The sequence below is a fragment of the Myotis myotis genome, unplaced genomic scaffold (genome assembly GCF_014108235.1).
Source record: "Myotis myotis isolate mMyoMyo1 unplaced genomic scaffold, mMyoMyo1.p scaffold_m19_p_7, whole genome shotgun sequence".
In the NCBI taxonomy this organism is placed as follows: Eukaryota; Metazoa; Chordata; class Mammalia; order Chiroptera; family Vespertilionidae; genus Myotis; species Myotis myotis.
The window spans coordinates 26,475,815-26,495,211 of record NW_023416379.1 but is presented as its reverse complement, the minus strand read 5'-3'; the positions used below and the strand labels follow the sequence as shown (position 1 = coordinate 26,495,211).

At 39.9% G+C, this 19,397-nt stretch overlaps 1 protein-coding gene across 2 annotated transcripts in view; it reads left to right on the top strand.

Annotated features, from left to right (window-relative positions):
• The first annotated feature begins 3,869 nt into the window (after positions 1-3,869).
• Positions 3,870-19,397, top strand: part of TXLNB (taxilin beta) — a 42,600-nt gene continuing 27,072 nt past the window's right edge. For both annotated transcript variants that reach the window (XM_036317518.1, XM_036317517.1), the window contains exons 1-3: positions 3,870-4,015; positions 6,518-6,969; positions 17,886-17,977. In XM_036317518.1, the coding sequence (XP_036173411.1) occupies positions 6,531-6,969; positions 17,886-17,977 (531 nt within the window). In that variant the 5' untranslated portion in view covers positions 3,870-4,015; positions 6,518-6,530. The remainder of the gene's footprint in view (positions 4,016-6,517; positions 6,970-17,885; positions 17,978-19,397) is intronic.

Below are 19,397 nucleotides of genomic sequence, written 5' to 3'. Positions count from 1 at the left end.
GGCAAGAGGGGGCTGGACCCGCCCTGGAGCCCTCCTGCAGTACTTCCCTGGCCCCGATCATGCACCAGTGGGGTCCCTTGGCCTGGTTTGCACACTCTCGCAATCCGGGACCCCTCACGGGATGTCAAAGAGCCAGTTGCAGCCTGCTCTTGGAGGCCAGGCCAAGTGACCCCACTGGTGCATGAATTCATGCACCGGGTCTCTAGTTCTTAAAAATAAACAAGTTTTTTAAAAAGGTAATTATTAACTCCAGGAAAAAGACAAAGTTTTGAAAGAATGGAACTATAGTCATAGTGTTCTACCTGATTTAGCAGTAAACTTTATTTCTTTTTGTTTGTTTGTTTGTGGTTTTGTTTTATATGTTTTATTGATTTTTTACAGAGAGGAAGGGAGAGAGATAGAGAGTTAGAAACATCGATGAGAGAGAAACATCGATCAGCTGCCTCCTGCACATCTCCTACTGGGGATATGCCCGCAACCCAGGTACATGCCCTTGACCGGAATCGAACCAGGGACCTTTCAGTCTGCAGGCCTACGCTCTATCCACTGAGCCAAAACGGTTTCGGCCAGTAAACTTTATTTAAATAATGAAAATATAGAATATGAATTTAAAAATAAGATGTAATTTTATTGAGAAGTAAGGAGAGAAAAACAGATGTCAATAATTTAAATCTTCATCTATGGGAAGACAATAGGTAATGTCAAAAATGGATGAGTTGACAGGCAGCAAGATAAGTGTTTTATTTACAAACAAGAAAGTAAACCAAAGAAATATCTGCAAAAGTTTCTGTCATATCTGGGGAGCATGACAAAGGGAGGACAAGATTATTGTTTCTTGTGATGAGCTCTTTAGCATCATTTGATTTTTAAACTAACTTTTGTAATATTTACATAAAAATGAAAATGCTATTTTCAAAAAAAAAGTTATTCCTTATAGTAACTCAAAGGTTGATTTTATAATAAGCATGGAGCTCTATTAATTTGTCTTCTAAATTTCTCTACTCCAGATTTTTGGGCCTTTAGCAGGCCATAGATGGATTCTTAGGAGCCACTGTGTGTGTGTGTTGGTATTAATTTAATTTATAGTTAAAAATGTATAATTCCATTCTGGATCATCTGGGTAGCTGTCACTTTGGTGTCAGTATGCATATCAGTCATTTTGGTGCCTTCACTACCATTAGTTTATCTAAGAAGTTAGTGAGCACCAATTTTAATAATTGCAGGAAAATGAGAAAGAGCAGTAAATGATGCATTAGTATCAAAGGAAGTCTAGAGAAATTATGGCAAGTCATATAAATGAAACATATAATAATTTGAATGGACTAAGTGTTGAAGAAATTGAATCATTTCACTGTAAAAGTGGTCCATGAATTCAAAGGACCAACATTCAGTACCATATTCATGTTTGAAGTTGCAGTTGGGATTCAGCAAAATATTATCTGTCACATAAAATCAATGTTGTGATTTGAATCACATTTATTGATTTTGCAGTATTTTTAATAATATTTTTTAAAGTTTATCTCATATAATAACAATAAGCATCAGAAGTTTATACCTATTTTTAGAGTAGTGCATACTGGTACAAATAATAACATAATAATTTGGATCAACCATGGTGAGTTCTCTTTTTCCCTTTAAATGAATTTCAACATTAAGTTATTCTATTAAAAGAATCTGTACATTATTTACATGTGAGAATCATTCATTTATTGTTTGTATTTACTGAGATCTGACTGGTTCAGTTTGCTAGAATTCAATATGGGACACCACCCACTTGTGGCCCTCACTGACTATGTACTTACAAGGAAGTACTTTTTTCTCTGACCCATTTTAATTCACCAACTTTATTATCAAATGATACAGTTTCACTGCCTTTATCACTGGAATTTCTTCATACTGATCTCTACTTGTTGGGTACACTCATTATGGGAAGACAATAGATAATGTCAAAAGTGACATTATATATACAATACATGCCTCCCTGGAACTTGAAGAAAGGGGTGAAGGAAAATAAAAGGTTTAGGATATTTTACTTGCTATGATAACAATTTACCACACATCTAGTGTCTTAAGAACAACACAGATTTATTAGTTTACAGTTCTGGAGGTTAAAAATCCAAAGTGAGTTTCACAGCTAAAATCAAGTGTCAACAAAATTGCATTCCTCCTGGGAGATCTAGAGAAAATTCATTTCCTTGCCTTTCCAAGCTTCCAGGACTTCCCACATTCATGGGTTTGCACACACCCCTCCCCCCTTCACTCTGATTTCTGTTTGAATCATCAAATCTTCTTTTCTGATTCTGACCCTCCTACCCTGCTCTTTTATTTACAAGGACTCCTGTAGTTGCATTGGGCCCATCAATCCTATATAATAAAAGCCTAATATACAGATTGTCCCCTCGACAACGGGGAGTTCAACCACTCGCTATGATATGTGCTGACCACCAAGGGGCAGTGCAGAATAAGGCAGGTGTCGGCGATGTGGCACTGGCAGCCGGTGGCAGTGGAGGCACTGCTGGCCCCAATGGGCCCTGATGAGAGCGGGACTGTGGCAGGATGGTGGAGCAGGTGAGCGGGTGGCGCCAGGCCAAGGCGGGTGCAAGCAGGGCCAATCACCCCACAGACAGCAACCAGTGGTGGCGGCAGGGGGCAGGGCTGCCACCCAGCTCCCAGGCACTGAAGGAGTTAGTTGGGGGGCCCGATGACTCATGTGGAGGGGGGAGCACAGTGGTCTGGGGGGCCCAGGTGCTGCCCAGGGCCCAGAGGTCAGCTGGGGCCTGCCCTTCTATGCCAGACCCCCATGCTTCATTCGCCAGCCAGGCCTAGGGACTGCACTCGTGCACAAATGTCATGCACCGGGCCTCTAGTTATGGATAATTTCCCCCATCTCAAAATCCCTAGTTCAATCATACCTATAAAGTCTCTTTCACGATATAAAGTCAGCAATATATTCACAGGTTCCTGGAACTAGGATTTGGACGTCACTCAGGTGGCATTATTCTACCTGCTACAGGGGTGTCACTAACTCCCACCTATCCCAAGGACAGAAACTCTGATGGAGGAATCCACTTTGGAAAAGTGTGGGAACACACTCTCCAAAAACAGCAAGCAAAAGGGAATGGATGCAGGGTGAAGAGAAGCATTTTATGGTGAATGAGGAGGAGGTGGTTCTTTTTCAAATGAATTAAGGAGCGGGTTGAGGGTGTGGAAAGGGTGGAACGGGCTTGGCAAGGCTGCTTCAGAAGGTGGGGAAGCCTCCAACTGAGCAAGGAAGAGCACCTGCTTCCCCAGGGGCTTACCTGAGACGTGAAGCAGTTACCCAAGTAAGGCGTGGGGCCTGGGGTCACACGGATTCCGTGCACATGAAGACGACCTAAACCCACTGCCAAGATAACCCTCTAAATTTTTATTTCATATTTTTCAAACAAACCAAACAATGACATCAGAATTAAAGTCGTGGTACCACCTCCTTTTGGTTATGCATTGTCTCTCTTTTTCCATGATTCTTATAAGAAACCTGATCCCAATTAGACTAGCATAAGAAGAGAAAAAAAGGAGATGATTCATAGACCACACTGGAAATAAACCAAGAAATAAGAAAAACTGATCTCTGCCCAGAAGAACAATGGTGAAAAAAGTGTGCTAGCAAAAGGGTTGTATGCTGAGAGTTTAAATTGTTTAAAGGATAAAACATAGAATCTGAAAAGATCTACCAGCTGTGTCTCCTTTCTAAGACATCTGCCCAAGAGACAGCAACCAAAGCTTAGAGGTTTTTCTCTCTTGCTATGTCATACGGTGTTCCTTTCCCCTCCCCCTCCCTGCTCTCCTGCTGACTCGTGTGTGTGTGTGTGTGTGTGTGTGTGTGTGTGTGTGTGTGTGTGTGTGTGTTTGGTTTCTCTCTCCCTTGCAAGAACCCAGCTGCCTGCCTGTCTCCTGCTGTCACTGCTGTTCTGACTAGCTTTTTGCTGCCTCTCTGCCTCTCCTTTCCTCTTTCTGCTTAGCTCCTTGCCTTTTGGTAAGTATGACAAACACTCCCCCAACCAGGCAGTGTGAGGAGACGTGGGGTGTGGCTTGTGGTGTTTGAAACTTGCAGATTGCCAGTGAACTGTTTAAGAACTTTCCATTGTTTTATTTACAATTAAAATGTGTTGCTCAGGAAAGGATGTGTAATGATCTGCTGGGACTGCTAGTACAAGTGAAAAATTCTCTCCCAGAGGAGGAAAAAGGCAGGAAAGTTTATAAAAGCTAAAATTTACAAATGTTCTGCTGTAAAATTAATCTAGAAAGAGACGATTTAAAAGTAACAGTTCTTTGACCTTGTTTTTCCTCTTGTAGAATTATCTTGAGGCTAGGCTACTTTTAGGAATTGAGTTGTTCTGTGGTTTACAATGACTAAGTTATTCCGTTTTAAAGTAAATATGGTACATGTGTTTAAAAAGTACTCATGGGATTAACATAAAAACATCAATGATGATGGCCTCTGGTGAATGAAGAATAAAACTAGTCCAAACAAAACACTTGCATGTATACTAACCACACTAAAACGCATAGAGAGTGTCAGTTTTAAGTTCATTGCTTTGAAATTTGGTTTACTCTAGACTTTATTCCCTCCTAAAAAGCCTTCCTAACACTTTAAAATCTGCATATGGATTTAAGCCAGTAGATGTTTACTGTTTTCAATTTGTATTAAAAGTACTCTCTTCCCTTGATTGTCAAGGATAAAGCACTAAATGCCATGGCTCCTTTTAGACGAGCTTAAAATAGCTCTGGCTGGACAGCAGGTGCTCCCCGTCCTTCTCCAAGTTCAGGGGAGGCATAGTTATATATAGAGGAGTGGGCCCAACAAGTAGGGGTTGGGATAAAGAAATTTCAGTGATGAAGAGAATGAAACTGTTTACTGTATCATTAGATAATAAAGTTGGTGGATTAGAATGGGTGAGTGGGGATTTCGGGTGAAAAGATAAGCAAAAAGCAACAACAACAACAAAAAACCACCCTCATAGGCAGACAGTAGTATGGCAATTACCAGAGAGAAAGGGGTGAAGGAGGTAGAAGAGGATAATGGAGATGAAAGGGGACTTAACTTGGGATGGTGAACACATAATATGATAGATGATGTGTTATAGAATTATAGACCTGAAATCTATATAATTTTATTGACCAATGTCATCCCAATAAATTCAATAAAAAAGAAAAAATAGAATAAAATGGGTGAGAAAAAAGTACTTCCTTCCAAGTTAATGAGTACTTGGTGAGGGCCACAAGTGGGAGGCGATGTCTGTACGTTGAATTTTCCGTTCTTGTTGGTGTTTGAGCATTTGACAGCTACTGCCCTGAGAAGGGGAGCAGGAAGCCATGCAATGCGTAGAGCAGTATGTTTCTGTTTTTGCTTTCATGCCACCACCACAGCAAAACCTGTGCATTATGGGGATCCTGTCATATTTTTATCCTGCTAATTAGCTCCATCACCATTAACTATCATTTGTAAATAAAATGCACCATAACTTAAAGGCTTAAGCTAAATCTATTGCAAACCGAGATTGGTAATAGCCAGAAACCCTGAAATCCTGGACTCAGCTCATTCCTTGCCCCCTATTTCCAAAGAGCCCAAATTATATCTCGATTATTTCTCTAGTTCATTCCCTCCCTGTTCATTAAACATTGTTATTTCTTAAAAATTAAGTTACCCTAATGCTTCTTCACTGAGAATGTTGCACTCTCTTCTTTTTTTCTATAAGATAGTCAATTTTTATATTAGAACAAAATATTATAGGAATTCAAAGAATTATTATTATGAGCATCACCATGTTTCCATACCAGTTTGTTTGTTAATTTATACCTTTTCTCATTTCCTGTCTTATTCCCAAAATGATACTAGTTTTAACCTCAAAAAAAGTGTTTTCATCATTGGTAATTATATGTTGCTCATCTGGGCAAAGGAAAATACCAGAAAAGCAAGAAAGTATGTTTTGTATCTAGTATAATGATTTATCTTAATGTACTCATATCAAACAAATCTTCATTTATACATTAAAATAGAGTTAAGAAACATTATTATTATTATTATGAAGGATTTTAGTAAGTTCAGTGTCTCTTGTATTAAATATTTTCACTTTGAAAAAGTAACACCATTTAAAATGTAATTATTTTAAATATATACATCCAAGTACGCCTAATAATTGTAAATCTACATAGAATTATTTACGAGAATGATAAGATATATTGACTATTCTAAGCAAAATAACAAATATGGCCATGAAAAACAACATCTTGAGTTACTCTGTCAATGCCAATAATCGGAGATGCTACTGGACTTTAAAGACCAAAACCAAAGCTATGCTAACAGTATGACTCAATTTGGAAAAATAGCTTCCCACTGTTCCTAATATTTATGGTTTGTGAAAGTACATTCATTCTATGTTAGAAACTGTAATTAGTAGGTGCTCATTTGGGGATGTCCTTATCATTTACATGCAACTGGATTCGCTACATGAAACCTGACTGTGCTTGCCACTAGGTACCACTCCCGTATGGAGGCCAATCACTCTGTACAGCTCCCGGGAGAACCCCAGTCAACACCTCCAGGGGGCAGTTCACCATTACCCAGTCAAAATGGCCTGGGGAAGCCAGGCGATCAGGATTCCTCAACCCCACTCCAAGCACCATTGAAGGAGGCAGACGGGAAGCCGGAAACAGGGGCTCATGACATCACTGAAGAGTTGAATAGACAGCTGGAAGACATCATTAACACGTATGGGCCTGCTGCCTGCACAGCAGGGAAAGAGAGCTCTAGCAAGGCCAAGGAGCAGCCTGAGAACACAGAACCAGCTGACGGCGGAGACAGGGGCTGTGAGGAAGCCGCTGAAGAGGCCGAGGGAGAGCCCGTGGCTTCTGGAGAGCCACCTGCAGCCAAAGAGCCTGCCAGCAGTAAAGAGCAAAAATTGGAAAAGAAAATCCTAAAAGGATTAGGCAAGTAGTTACGTTCTATATTATGCTTTTTCTTTGAATTATTTCCCAAAGGGCATTTCCTCCAACCTTTACTAAAAGATACATCTCGTATTTGAATTACTACACGGTTTCCCTACACTTCTCTTGCTGTACTGGCTTCCAGCTGCTTTCCCTCAAGTGAGCTAAAGTGAACTTTCAACATGTTAGCCACCTCCCCTCTGTCCTTAAGGGTTTAACTCTTAGAACAAAGAGAAAAATTCTTAACATAGTCTTTCAGCCCTTATGGTCTAACCCAAACCATTTTTTCCCAGCTTTATCTCACATCACTCTATCCCACAACATCCCCTTCCTGAACACTCTGCCCCTATCATCGCCACTTCTACAGCCGCCTAATAACTAGTCATTCTGATCTTCCCTTGCAGTTTTTTAAACCTGCCACTGGGCCTGATTACATCCTATATTCTCTACCTAGAAATTGGTCCCCATTCCCCAGTTCAGTATTAGGACACTTACCTCATCATTTGGCTTACAACTCAAACGGCATTTTCTTAGCTGAACTATAGATGAAGTCTTACTTTTTTCTTACTATGTATCTTTCCTTCCTAGCATATATCAGCATTTAAGCATGCACATTTATTTTGTGATTCTTTGGTTAATGGGTATCTTCCCCACTAGCTCCTTTTTCAAGGGCAGGACAGGGACTGTACATATTCGAACATCATCAGAGGCCTAGTGTCCAGGACAATGGATAGCACATGGTAGGTGGTCAATAAATATTTGTTGTAAGAATGAATGGATGAATAAACGGAAGTTGTTTAAATCAAAGCAAGTGGAATTTGGATTTAAACAAAATATAAATGTCGGGATTGATTTGTACATATAAAATGATTGTCAGATCACTTAGTAATACGTACCATTACTGTGTAAGATATTTTTTATTTAACAAAGCTCTTCAGAAATGTGTCAATTTCAGAATGTCAACAACTGCAGAAAATATTTTTACTCTCATTATTTCATTGGTTCAGCAAATACTTATTAATGTCTCCACTTTATGAGATAATGTGCTAAGTGCACAAAGATAATTAAATTGTCATAGCCTTTTAGTCAAGGAGCTCTAGGTATGAAGAGAGGAAAAAACATGTAAACTAATTATATTACATAGGGTAAGTGCTAGAACAGGTGCGGGGAAATTGTTAGGAGAGCCATGAGGGATTGGTAACATCAAAAATGGTTGTGAAAGAAGGGTGAGAGAATTAATGCTTTAGCTAGGAATGAAAGCATGTTACTTTGCATATGAATGCTCCTCTGCTTGTCCTCCTTGGTGAATTTTACTGAAACACTCACTATAAATACCACCTCCTATGTGATACATTTCCTGACAGGCTCAGGTCGAGTTAGCATCACGTTCCTTAGTTCATTATTAAATGTTCTGCAGCAATCATTTATTTATATAGCTTCCTCCCAAGCTGGATGGAGAATCTATCAAGGGCAGTGATCACATCCTACTCATTTCTGAAAGACAATGTGGCAGAGTGAAAGGTTATGAGCTGTTGGAGCTAGAACTGGATTCAGACTCCAGTAACAGATTATCTGTAAACCTAAAAGTATGCCTATGCTGGCATAGGACATCACTGTGATGCTTAAAGCCCATTGCTGGCAATGCTTTCAAAAAGGGCTAAAAGACACATTCGAAAAGCATACTTGACCCATCCAGCAAAAGGTTAACCCAGACAATGTGCCAATGTGCAAATTCTCTAGTGTTTGAGAACTTGGGGAAGGAGAATGAAATTGCTGTGTGTTACAGAGCTATTTTTTCCTTCTCTATCCAGGACATCTCAAAAGAAAGTCTCTTTGCATTACTCATTGTTACACTTCCCATAAGACAATAGAAAAATCACATGCAGAGGTGAATGATTTCAAGTGTTTCTAACCAGAAAAGTTATTTTGCTTTCTCACTCTAAAACTTCCTCTACATAGGAATTTGTATGTGTTGTACTGAGGGGATGATAAGAAGACAGTAGGAGTAAAGTTAAAGATGGCCAATTTTGCTTTCTATTCTGTTCATGAATTATTTCAAAATCTGTTTTAACCTTCTAATTACCACATAATTTAAAAATTAGGAGAAAAAAATTCCACAACTCTCATTCTGCCACTATGCACAAGTTACCAAATTTCAATTGAATGTGTTCGATCAGAACCAACGTTTGTGAATCAGAGTGCCCAGGTGGGTCCACTCTAATTACATGCGTCTGACCCTTCCATGCCATTCCTCTGAACACCATCAGAATATTCTTCCAATCATTGTACTATTTCAACTACAATATGAGTTAAAACAACATTTTAGGCTAATCTAAATATGCAGCAACCACTATTTTAAATATTATTTCAGTTGCCCGCAAGTGATTTTAATATGCTTCTTGGCCGTTTATCAATTAAATGGCACTGCATATCATCTAGATCAGTGGTCGGCAAACTCATTAGTCAACAGAGCCAAATATCAACAGTACTTCTTCAAAAATACCCTCGCCCAGGCCGAAAACTGACTTCTGCGCATGAGCCACCTGCGCACCCACACGTGGTATTTTATGGAAGAGCCACACTCAAGGGGCCAAAGAGCCGCATGTGGCTCGCGAGCCGCAGTTTGCCGACCACTGATCTAGATCAATGGTTTTTCAACTTAACTGTGCATTAGAAACAAATACGGAATTTTTCAAAAATGCCGCTCCTTAGCACATAGATTCAGAATTGGTAGGTCCAAGGTGCCCTGGGTAATTTTGACACAAATGGCTTGTGGAAGCAATGGTTCTGATGTTTCTGAAAGTGCTTCCTCCACCTTTCGGGGAAAATATAAAGCGCCAGCTGTGGTCCTCTTTGAAAATCTATCTAGCTCTTTGGAGGATTTTATTAAATCATTCTACCCATACCTGAAGATACATGCTTCGACTTCATTTATGTACTGGATCAAATATGAGTTTTTAATTATTACATGTTTATCAAGCAATTTTTGCTTTATTGGTATTTTTAAGGTTATGAAATGTTCTGACTCTCTAACCCAAAACCTTCCAACTTTGGGTTATTGGAAATTTCAGACCAAGTTAAAATTTCGCTAACTGCCAGAATTCTCTGACCTTTGATATAGCATACAACAAGAAAATCTCCAACAGTGATGGGCATGGTTTACAACATCACCTAAACATACTGGACCACAATGCCCTTCTTTCGTGGAACATTTGTACGTGTCTCTACAACCCAAGCACTCAGGACTTATTTGTCCTTTAGAGGTTGCATATCCTCCCACAGTCAACACGCTATACACTGAAGCAGTTGGGGGAATGTTTTAAAACCTCCTTAGTGTTTAGAGTCACGTTTTCCTTGGCATCTGAACTGAAAGAAAACAGATTCCACATTAGATAGCACCATGACATATCCTGTTAGCATTTAAAGTATCCCCCTTGCTTCCCTCACACCATCCTCCAGGCTCACGAGTGTCTTATTAATCATGTCTCTGTTAACATTACGTGGGCTGCACAAGCACCACATAGTAACAAGCACAAAACAATGATAAAATATAATATACCTTCTGGTATTTCGGTTGATAGCTAATTGTATAGGAAATCAGTTTGAAGCATAAGTCCAAGAGAAAAACAGCTGATCTGCAGGTCCATTCTGAGTTCAGACTCCATTTAGTCAACCCACTGATTTTATAGACAGGGAAATTGAAGCCTAGATAGTTTTAAAGATTGGAGGGGAGGTGAGGAGGGAGTTTACTCAACTAATTGATGTGATTGTGAGATTACTCATAATGAAAGCAAGGGGAAGCTCTGAAGTTATTAATATTGCAGAACCAAATATACATAAAAATAAAAAATCCGTATATTGATTGAGGAGCATTCACTGAGCTCACTTAATGTGCTTCATCTTTTAGTTACAGGTGAGTTTCAGTTCTACTTTCGGAAGGGCACCTTGACTAAAACATTGCTTTTCTGAAGTGTCTTCAGCCATTTACTTACTTTGCCTTAGAACAGCCACTTTCCCTGATGGTCTGTTTCATCCATGTTACCTTGATTTCTAGTTTCACTGTGAGAGGGAAACAAACTGCTGCTTTAAAACAAATTCTAAATTTTCTGGAAGAGATAGTTGGAGACCAGATGAATTCATGGGGAAGAAGAACCAGCAGAGACTGAAAGGTTCACAGTAGATTCATAGGGAAGCTAAAACTTAGGCCAGACCCTGAAAGGAGAGGAGGGTCTGGAGAAGCAGGTGGAAGAAGAGAGAAAAATGTCTCTCAAGCGAAATAACTAGTACTCTCTTCTAAACTTGAACCGAGTTGAGAAAGGATGTATTCATTTCTTACTGTTCTTTCTAATATGTTTCTTTTTTATTATAATGTTTGCTTTATTTTATTTTTCCTAGAATAATTTCCTCATTATTAGATTTAGAGATTTTTTTCTTTTTAAGAAGTTTTTCTTTATAGTTATAGCCAAGGAATTGCTAGTGGTTTAAACACATTAACAGAACTAATAAGAAGTCCAAAACCACTCTCCAAATGAGTGAGAAGCCAAAATTCCAATTACATATAATAAGGTCACTAAAATACAAGAGAAATAAAACGTCAGCTGAATGGAAAACAATGTGACTAGAGAACACAGGGAAGATAGTATTTTCAAAACTGATGTAATTAGTAAAAACAAGCAAACAAAAACCATGACTATATGAGGTGACAATGAGGGGGTAAGAGAACCTTTATAAATTTTAAAAGTGGACCAGAACACTTGAGGTAAACAAATATGTCAACCAAACAATGTTATTTGTTGTTGTTTTCTGTATCAAGCTAAAAATAGTTAAAGCTACTTCAGTCATGCAGTCATCAAATTTTAGAGGCTGAACTCAGAATCTATTTAGTCAACTTATTAATTTTATAGACAGGAAAATGGGGCACAGAAAGTTCAAGAGTCTGTAAAAAGGTCACTCAACTAGTTGGTGAACTATGCAGTCAGTTCTAGAACCCAGGTCCCCCAAACTGAGTCCAATGTGAATTTAAGTATACTGTCCTTCCTGTCTACATACATTGATACATACATATTTCCCTTAAAAGATATCTATAGGTGTTCAAGAATTATTTGTATTACACTCATTATCTTTAAATTATGTTAGAGGGAAAACAAAGTTAACAATGAAATATTCTGGGTCTAACATTTGAAAAGAACATTCACAGTTTTTTCTTGCTTTAAGCTTCCTCCACCACTTTTGGAAATCAGAGAGAAGATAGGCACACATGTGTATTCAAGACCAAATTTTAGCACCAAAGTTCTAAAAGATAATTTTACAAGAGAAAAAGCAGTTTTGAACACTCATTAAATCTATATAATTTGTCACCAAAATTTTCATAAATAGTTATCATTCTGCTAAAAGTTTGAGAAAAGTCTCAGTCTACATTTCTATAGCTAACTTCAATTGTCTTAATTTAAGGCTTTTAGTTTCTTTGATGTAGAAATAATTCCTTTATATTCCAATACTCCTGCAGTCTACAATAGCATCAATGGCCAGAGCCATGTGACATGGCTGTTCTTGCTGCAAAGGTGGTTCTTCTTTCGTGTAGACTTACAACCAAACTGAGCATTCTGTAGGGTAATGGCCATTTGCCACCATAAACCTTACCCAGCTTTAATGAGGACTTCAGGGCAGTCCCTTGCTTTCTTTATGACTAATTTCACAATCACGTTGCTTTCGAATGACACATTGAGAAGACAGATCATCCCTTCCCAATAAATGATACTGAATAAAATAATTTTTCCTCTTGTTACCAACACTGCCACCAAATGACCCCATTTCTATGGAATTATAATTACAGCCTTTCTTAAAAGATGAGCAAATCTCTTTGTGTATTCCCTTCCTCTATGATAATCCCATACACCACTCCAGTCCAGCAAAATCAATGAAAGCTTAAAAAATAAGTTCTCTGGTGTTGCTAATTTATGAATTCTGCACATGCCTGATTCTGATTTCTTGGATTTTTGTTGTTGTTGAAGGGAGAAATCACTTTAGAAGAGTAGATGATGTTTCTGAATGTCATTCTTCTATACAAAATAACAGCATATGGGAAGAGACCTCAGTGAGTGTGATGACCAAAAAAAAAGAAAGCAACCCTTCTCACAGTTAAAGAAAACAAAAAGGAGAAAGATACTTAATGTGGGGGGAAAAGAGAGCCATTGGACTCACTCAGGTGTTTCTATCGCCCCCCAAAGGAGACATGTAATGGTTTTACGTGTCCGTACTCACACTGAGTTATCCTAGCATACACTAAATGTCACCAGTGACAGTAAGACCTATCTTTCCTCTAGTCCAGTGGTTCTCAACCTTCCTAATGCCGCGACCCTTTAATACAGTTCCCCATGTTGTGGTGACCCCCAATTTCATTGTTACAAATTGAACATAATTAAAGCATAGTGATTAATCACAAAAACAATATGTAATTATGTATGTGTTTTCCGATGGTCTTAGGCAACCTCTGTGAAAAGGTCGTTCGACCCCTAAAGGGGTTGCGACCCACAGGTTGAGAACCGCTGCTCTAGTTGGTTATTCATTTGATGCTAGCGTGCACTGGCTGGCTTTGTTTTGTTCCATTATTACCTACATTTGCTGAGCACTTGTCACAGAGCAAGCACTGTTCTGGATCCTGGGCCTGATGTGATCAACAGTGCAGTGACTTGCCTTTCACAGATGACACTAACTCAGGACAGCAGTCTTCATGTGGGCACCTTCCCCAAACTGAAGACAAGAGTGAAGGGATGGCCTGACCTGTACCATGCACACTCATCCCTGCTGCTAGAGAAATAACTCAAAACCCATGGGGGAAGCTGGGGGGGCAGGGGGTGCTGGGGGGGGCAGGGGGAGAGACAGCAGTGATGATCAGTTTAAAGGCAGCATGTTATTCCAGGCCATGATTGGAGAGCTGATGGGGCACCTCTCACACCCACCTTCTCCCCTGTCTTAGGCCATGTCTCTAATCTGAACTGACGCACTGGGCAAAGACAGACGAAACCATAGACGAAACCAGCTGTTAGGAATGAGGTCATTTTTTTTTTTTCAAAAATAGTTTCCTTTTATTTCTCTTGGCTTCCCTGGCATCAAAATTCCACAAGGGAGTGAAGTGATTTAGAGCAAGTAGACAAACTTTGGATTCAGGCCTTGGCTCTGCCAGTACTAATCATGTAACTTTGGACTCCCTGGGCCTTAGATTCTTATCTGTAAAATTAACCAGTTGTCTATGTGCTCTTTGAAGTTCTTTCTAGACCTAAAGTTCTTTGAAGCCATTTGAGTTAACAGATTTAGCAAATAAAAACAAAGGATGGCCAGGAAATTTTAATTTTAGATAAATGATACATAATTTTTTTTAGGACAACTATATTCCATGTCCTGTACCCTAATTTCATGATTTCTCTTCCTATCCGGGATGAAAGCAAAAAATTCCAGCAAACAGGAAATTCCAACATGAGGGAAAGGTTGTCTAAATCTATAATAATAAAAATGTAATATGCTAATTATACCGGACATCTTTCTGGACAAAGCCGTAGCAGGTGGGGGCCAAGGCAGAGGCCCTTCCACAAATTTCATGCATCGGGCCTCTAGTTGCTGATATTCTTAAGCATATTTATATTGAGAGACATGGGCTCCACTGTGGGGCTTGACCTCCGTATTCTGATTAGACAGAGTGATTGTCACTCTGTTCCACCTGATTGGACTTTTGAAAATATACACTCAGTGGTACAGGTAGGCCTCTGGGTCTCTCTCCTCCCAATGGCTACTTAAAGACAAGATTTCTGGGAACCACAGGAAGGCAAACTGGACAGTTTGAGCTGAAGACAAAAGGAAGAACATCACCGAAACTGGTTTGGCTCAGTGGATAGAGCGTCGGCCTGTGGACTGAAAGGTCCCAGGTTCGATTCCGGTCAAGGGCATGTGCCTTGGTTGCGGGCACATCCCCAGTAGGAGATGTGCAGAAGGCAGCTGATCGATGTTTCTGACTCTCTATCTCCCTTCCTCTCTGTAAAAAATCAATAAAATATTTTTTTTTTTTTTTAAAAAAAGGAAGAACAATGGAGCGGAGGTGGAAAGAATCTGAGGCTTACCATCAAATAATCATGAACAGATGAGATTTTAGTGTAACACAAACTCATACTGGGAACAGAAAATGAGACTGTCAACAGAGATTAAGTCCTGGGAGGGAGAAGGGAAGGCCCAGGAAGGCTTAACCTGTAACCAAAGAGACACACAAAGGCCTGGAAAAGGCCTTGCATGTCACGGGTCCGTTTTCTTTATCTATTGATTTTACTCTCTGCTTGATGGGAAATATGATCAGAGTTATTCCCACCCAAAACTCATGGAAGGGATCATGCACAGAAACAAGAGAATCTGATTCCCCCAAAAGAGAGGAAAAAGGTACTAAAAGAACAGCAGCACCAAAAAAATAAAATACAAATAAAAAAGACAGACAAAACTGTCAAGTTTCTTTGGTTTGGGCTGGAATTATAGCAACTTTATGTATCAATGATGGCTATTCCATAGCAGTCAGAAATTTTGATGGACCATGTTGTTTTTTCCTTTTTTAAAATTAATTAATGTGGGGAAATTGATTATTCTTTCATAAAGTCAGTTTATTTTATTCTTTTGAAAATTTTTTTTAATTAAATCTTTATTGTTCAGATTATTACATTTGTTCCTCTTTTTTTTCACCCCATAACTCCCCTCCTCCCAGTTCCCGCCCCACCCTCCGCCCTCACTCCCCACCCACTGTCCTCTTCCATAGGTGCACGATTTTTGTCCAGTCTCTTCCCGCATCTCCCACACCCCTTTCCCCCCAAGGAATAGTCAGTCCATTCCCTTTCTATGTCCCTGATTCTATTATAATCAACAGTTCATTCTGTTCATCAGATTATTTGTTCACTTGATTCTTAGATTCACTTGTTGATAGATGCATATTTGTTGTTCATAATTTGTATCTTTACCTTTTTCTTCCTCTTCCTCTTCTTAAAGGATACCTTTCAGCATTTCATATAATCCTGGTTTGGTGGTGATGAACTCCTTTAGCTTTTCCTTATCTGTGAAGCTCTTTATCTGACCTTCAATTCTGAATGATAGCTTTGCTGGATAAAGTAATCTTGGTTGTAGGTTCTTGGTATTCATCACTTTGAATATTTCTTGCCACTCCCTTCTGGCCTGCAAAGTTTCTGTTGAGAAATCAGCTGACAGTCGTATGGGTATTCCCTTGTAGGTAACTGAGTTTCTTTCTCTTGCTGTTTTTAAGATTCTCTCTTTATCTTTTGCTCTTGGCATTTTAATTATGATGTGTCTTGGTGTGGTCCTCTTTGGATTCCTTTTGTTTGGGGTTCTCCGCGCTTCTTGGACCTGTAAGTCCATTTCTTTCACCAGGTGGGGGAAGTTTTCTGTCATTATTTCTTCAAATAGGTTTTCAATATCTTGCTCTCTCTCATCTTCTGGCACCCCTATAATTCTGATGTTGGTACGCTTGAAGCTGTCCCAGAGGCTCCTTACACTATCCTCGCATTTTTGGATTCTTTTTTCATTTTGCTTTTCTGGTTGGGTGTTTTTTGCTTCCTCGCATTTCAAATCATTGACTTGATTCTTGCGCTCCTCTGGTCTGCTGTCGGGAGTCTGTATAATATTCGTTATTTCAGTCCGTGTATGCTTAATTTCTAGTTGGTTCCCCAATATAAGATCGAGGGTCTCATTAGTTTTCTTGTAGATCTCATTAAGTTTATCGGCAGCTTCTAAACAGTTCTTGAGAGACCTTAAAAGTGTGGTTCTGAACTCTATATCTTTCATTGACAATTTTGTCCTGTTTCTTTGTCTCCGCATTTTGTTATGCTTCCTTGGTGCACCCCCTAGTGGTCTTTGTTCGCAGTCTTATAGTTAAATCTTGATTGTTGTAGCTAATTCCAGGGAGGGTTTGACCTCCAGGCCAAGTGGCTATGAGAATCAGCTGTGTCAGCAGTGAGAGAACTTCTGTCCTCTAGGGAGGTGCTAATCTAGCCTTTGCCTGAGGCTATCCGGCAAATGCCTGTGTGCAGGGCTTGGGCAGGGCGGGTCGCACCGGATCAACAGGGTGGGCCGGAGAGAGCAGTTATGGCGGCTCTCAATCCTGTCCCCAGGGGCTCTGCCTCTCTGAGTCCCAGCACCCGCTGCAAAGCTCAGAGAGAAAGCTGCACTCTGACCGAAGCCAGACAGTCCCGCTTCTCCCGTTTGAGTCTGGGTCCCTAAAGACTCGCCTGTATCTGGAGCTCAGATTCTGCGACTCCCTCCCGATTGAAAACGCCAACCACGCCCTCCGCCGCCAGCCCGCTCCGCGCACTCCGCACCTCAGAATTTGACTTCAGCACTGCGCCTCCTCTGAGTGTCCGTATGTGTTTCTCTTTCCTCCTAGTTGTAGGACTTCCACTCAGCCAGCGTTCCTGTGGTTCTGGGTGATGTCCCTTCCGTTTTTTGGTTTCACTTTTGAAGTAGTTGTTCAAAGCAGCAAACTCCGGCGTTAACCTATGCCGCCATCTTGGTTCTCCCTTTTGAATATTTTTAAAATATTTAAAATTCTTTTGAACATTTAGAATATGGGGGGTGGAGATTAACAAGAATGGATTCTTGGGCACTACTGTTACATTGAGACTCTACCATGAGCCCGATGTTGTAGCACATACTTTCACCAACTTCTCAACTAATCCTCACTCTGTAAGGTAGGTGTCATCCAAGATGCCTACCTTTCTTATAGGAGAAGAAAATGATATCTGAAGGTCAGGTTAAGTAGCTTGGTGAGGGTTGGATAGTAACTAGCAAATGGACAATCTGAGATTCTAGCCCATATCATTTGACTTCAAGCTTAACACTTACTTTTAAAAACATCTTCACCGTTCTTGTTTTCTCTTAAGGCAAAGAAGCCAACCTGTTAATGCAAAATCTGAACAAGTTGCAAACACCTGAAGAAAAGCTTGATTTTTTATTCAAGAAGTATGCTGAATTGGTAAGATCTTTGATTAACGCTTTTTATCAGAAAGATTCAGGCTCAGTTAGAGCTGAGAAAAGGAGGCTGTTCATTTTTTAGGTACATCATTACAACCATGACTGGTTAGCTCAGATAAGCCAAAGATGGAATTTATAAAAGCAAAAAATTTTATAGGAAAAAGAAACAAAAAATCCGAGGAATAATAGCTGAGTGGAGAAAGAAGATAGTGCTGGAGTCTACTCCACCTTTGAGTACATGTGTAATTTGGGGGATGGAACAGAAAATTATAGATCATTGAAAATTCTGGATATTTTAAAGTTCTTTTTAGCTTTGCAATAAAACAAAGGCAAACTTTCATTCCATTCTGTGCTCAGGTTTTTGGAGGGGGTTCCCTCAGGAAGAGGGTTGAGTTAATCCCACCCCCTCAGTTTGTGACACATTCTCATTTAGTCTTGATGACTTTTAGTTAGGTAGTCAGTTAGCTAATTAGTTATTCATTCATTTATTCTCTTTGATCTACATTCTCCTCCCCTTCCCTCACATGGCATAGTGTTTGATGTAAACTACATTGTGCCCAGTTCCTGGTCCTCCCCAGTCAGTCTCCCTCGCAAAAAGTTAGGGCTACTGGAGGAAGGGCAGACCTCAGACCTCAGAGAAGCCATGATGTGTCTTGTATCCTCACCAGTACTCCTGCAATGGGCAGGGCGGAAAAGGAGAAGCATTCAGTGAAGCCAGCCTGTCTGGTTTCAATGAACCCTGCCCAAACTTGCTGAAGGAGTGACATCAGCAGCCTGTGCACTACACTGGGGTGTGCGAAGCCCACAGCTGAGAGGTGGCACCCTCTCAAGTGAAGCAAGGCAATGTGCTTCTCTCTCATTTCTGCTTGTTTTCTTTAAAAAATATTAACTTACTTATTTCTGTTAGGGAAGTGGTGACAGAATGAAACTTATGTCCACTCACACAGCAGAACAACTCTTCCAGGCAGCGGTTTCCCTGCCCCCATGGGCAGATTCACTGGGCAGCCAAACAGCTATGAGTCAGGGCCTCTCGCTTACACGGGCCCCTCTGAGGCCCTGGACATACTCCTCTTTTCTTAATTATGTATTTTTGGGTTTTGGTTTTAAAAAGAGGAACTCCAGAACTGAATGAGCTTCAGGCCCACAAACCCCTTAGGTACCTGATGGAGTAGAATTTGAGGGACCTGTTTTCTTTCTTTTTCACTCTAATTTTAGTCCTGTAATCCTAGTTTGCTCTGTCCTTTCTTTCATTTATCTGTGCATCCTGTTATGCTAAATTGTCTATGCAGTAGACTCACAGAACTTCTGAAATCCTGAGAGACTAGCTTATTCCTAACTCTGCCAACAATGCTTTTTAATTATTTTTCACTATACAATCCATATCATTAAGATATAAGAAAAATTCTGAAAACACAATTCAA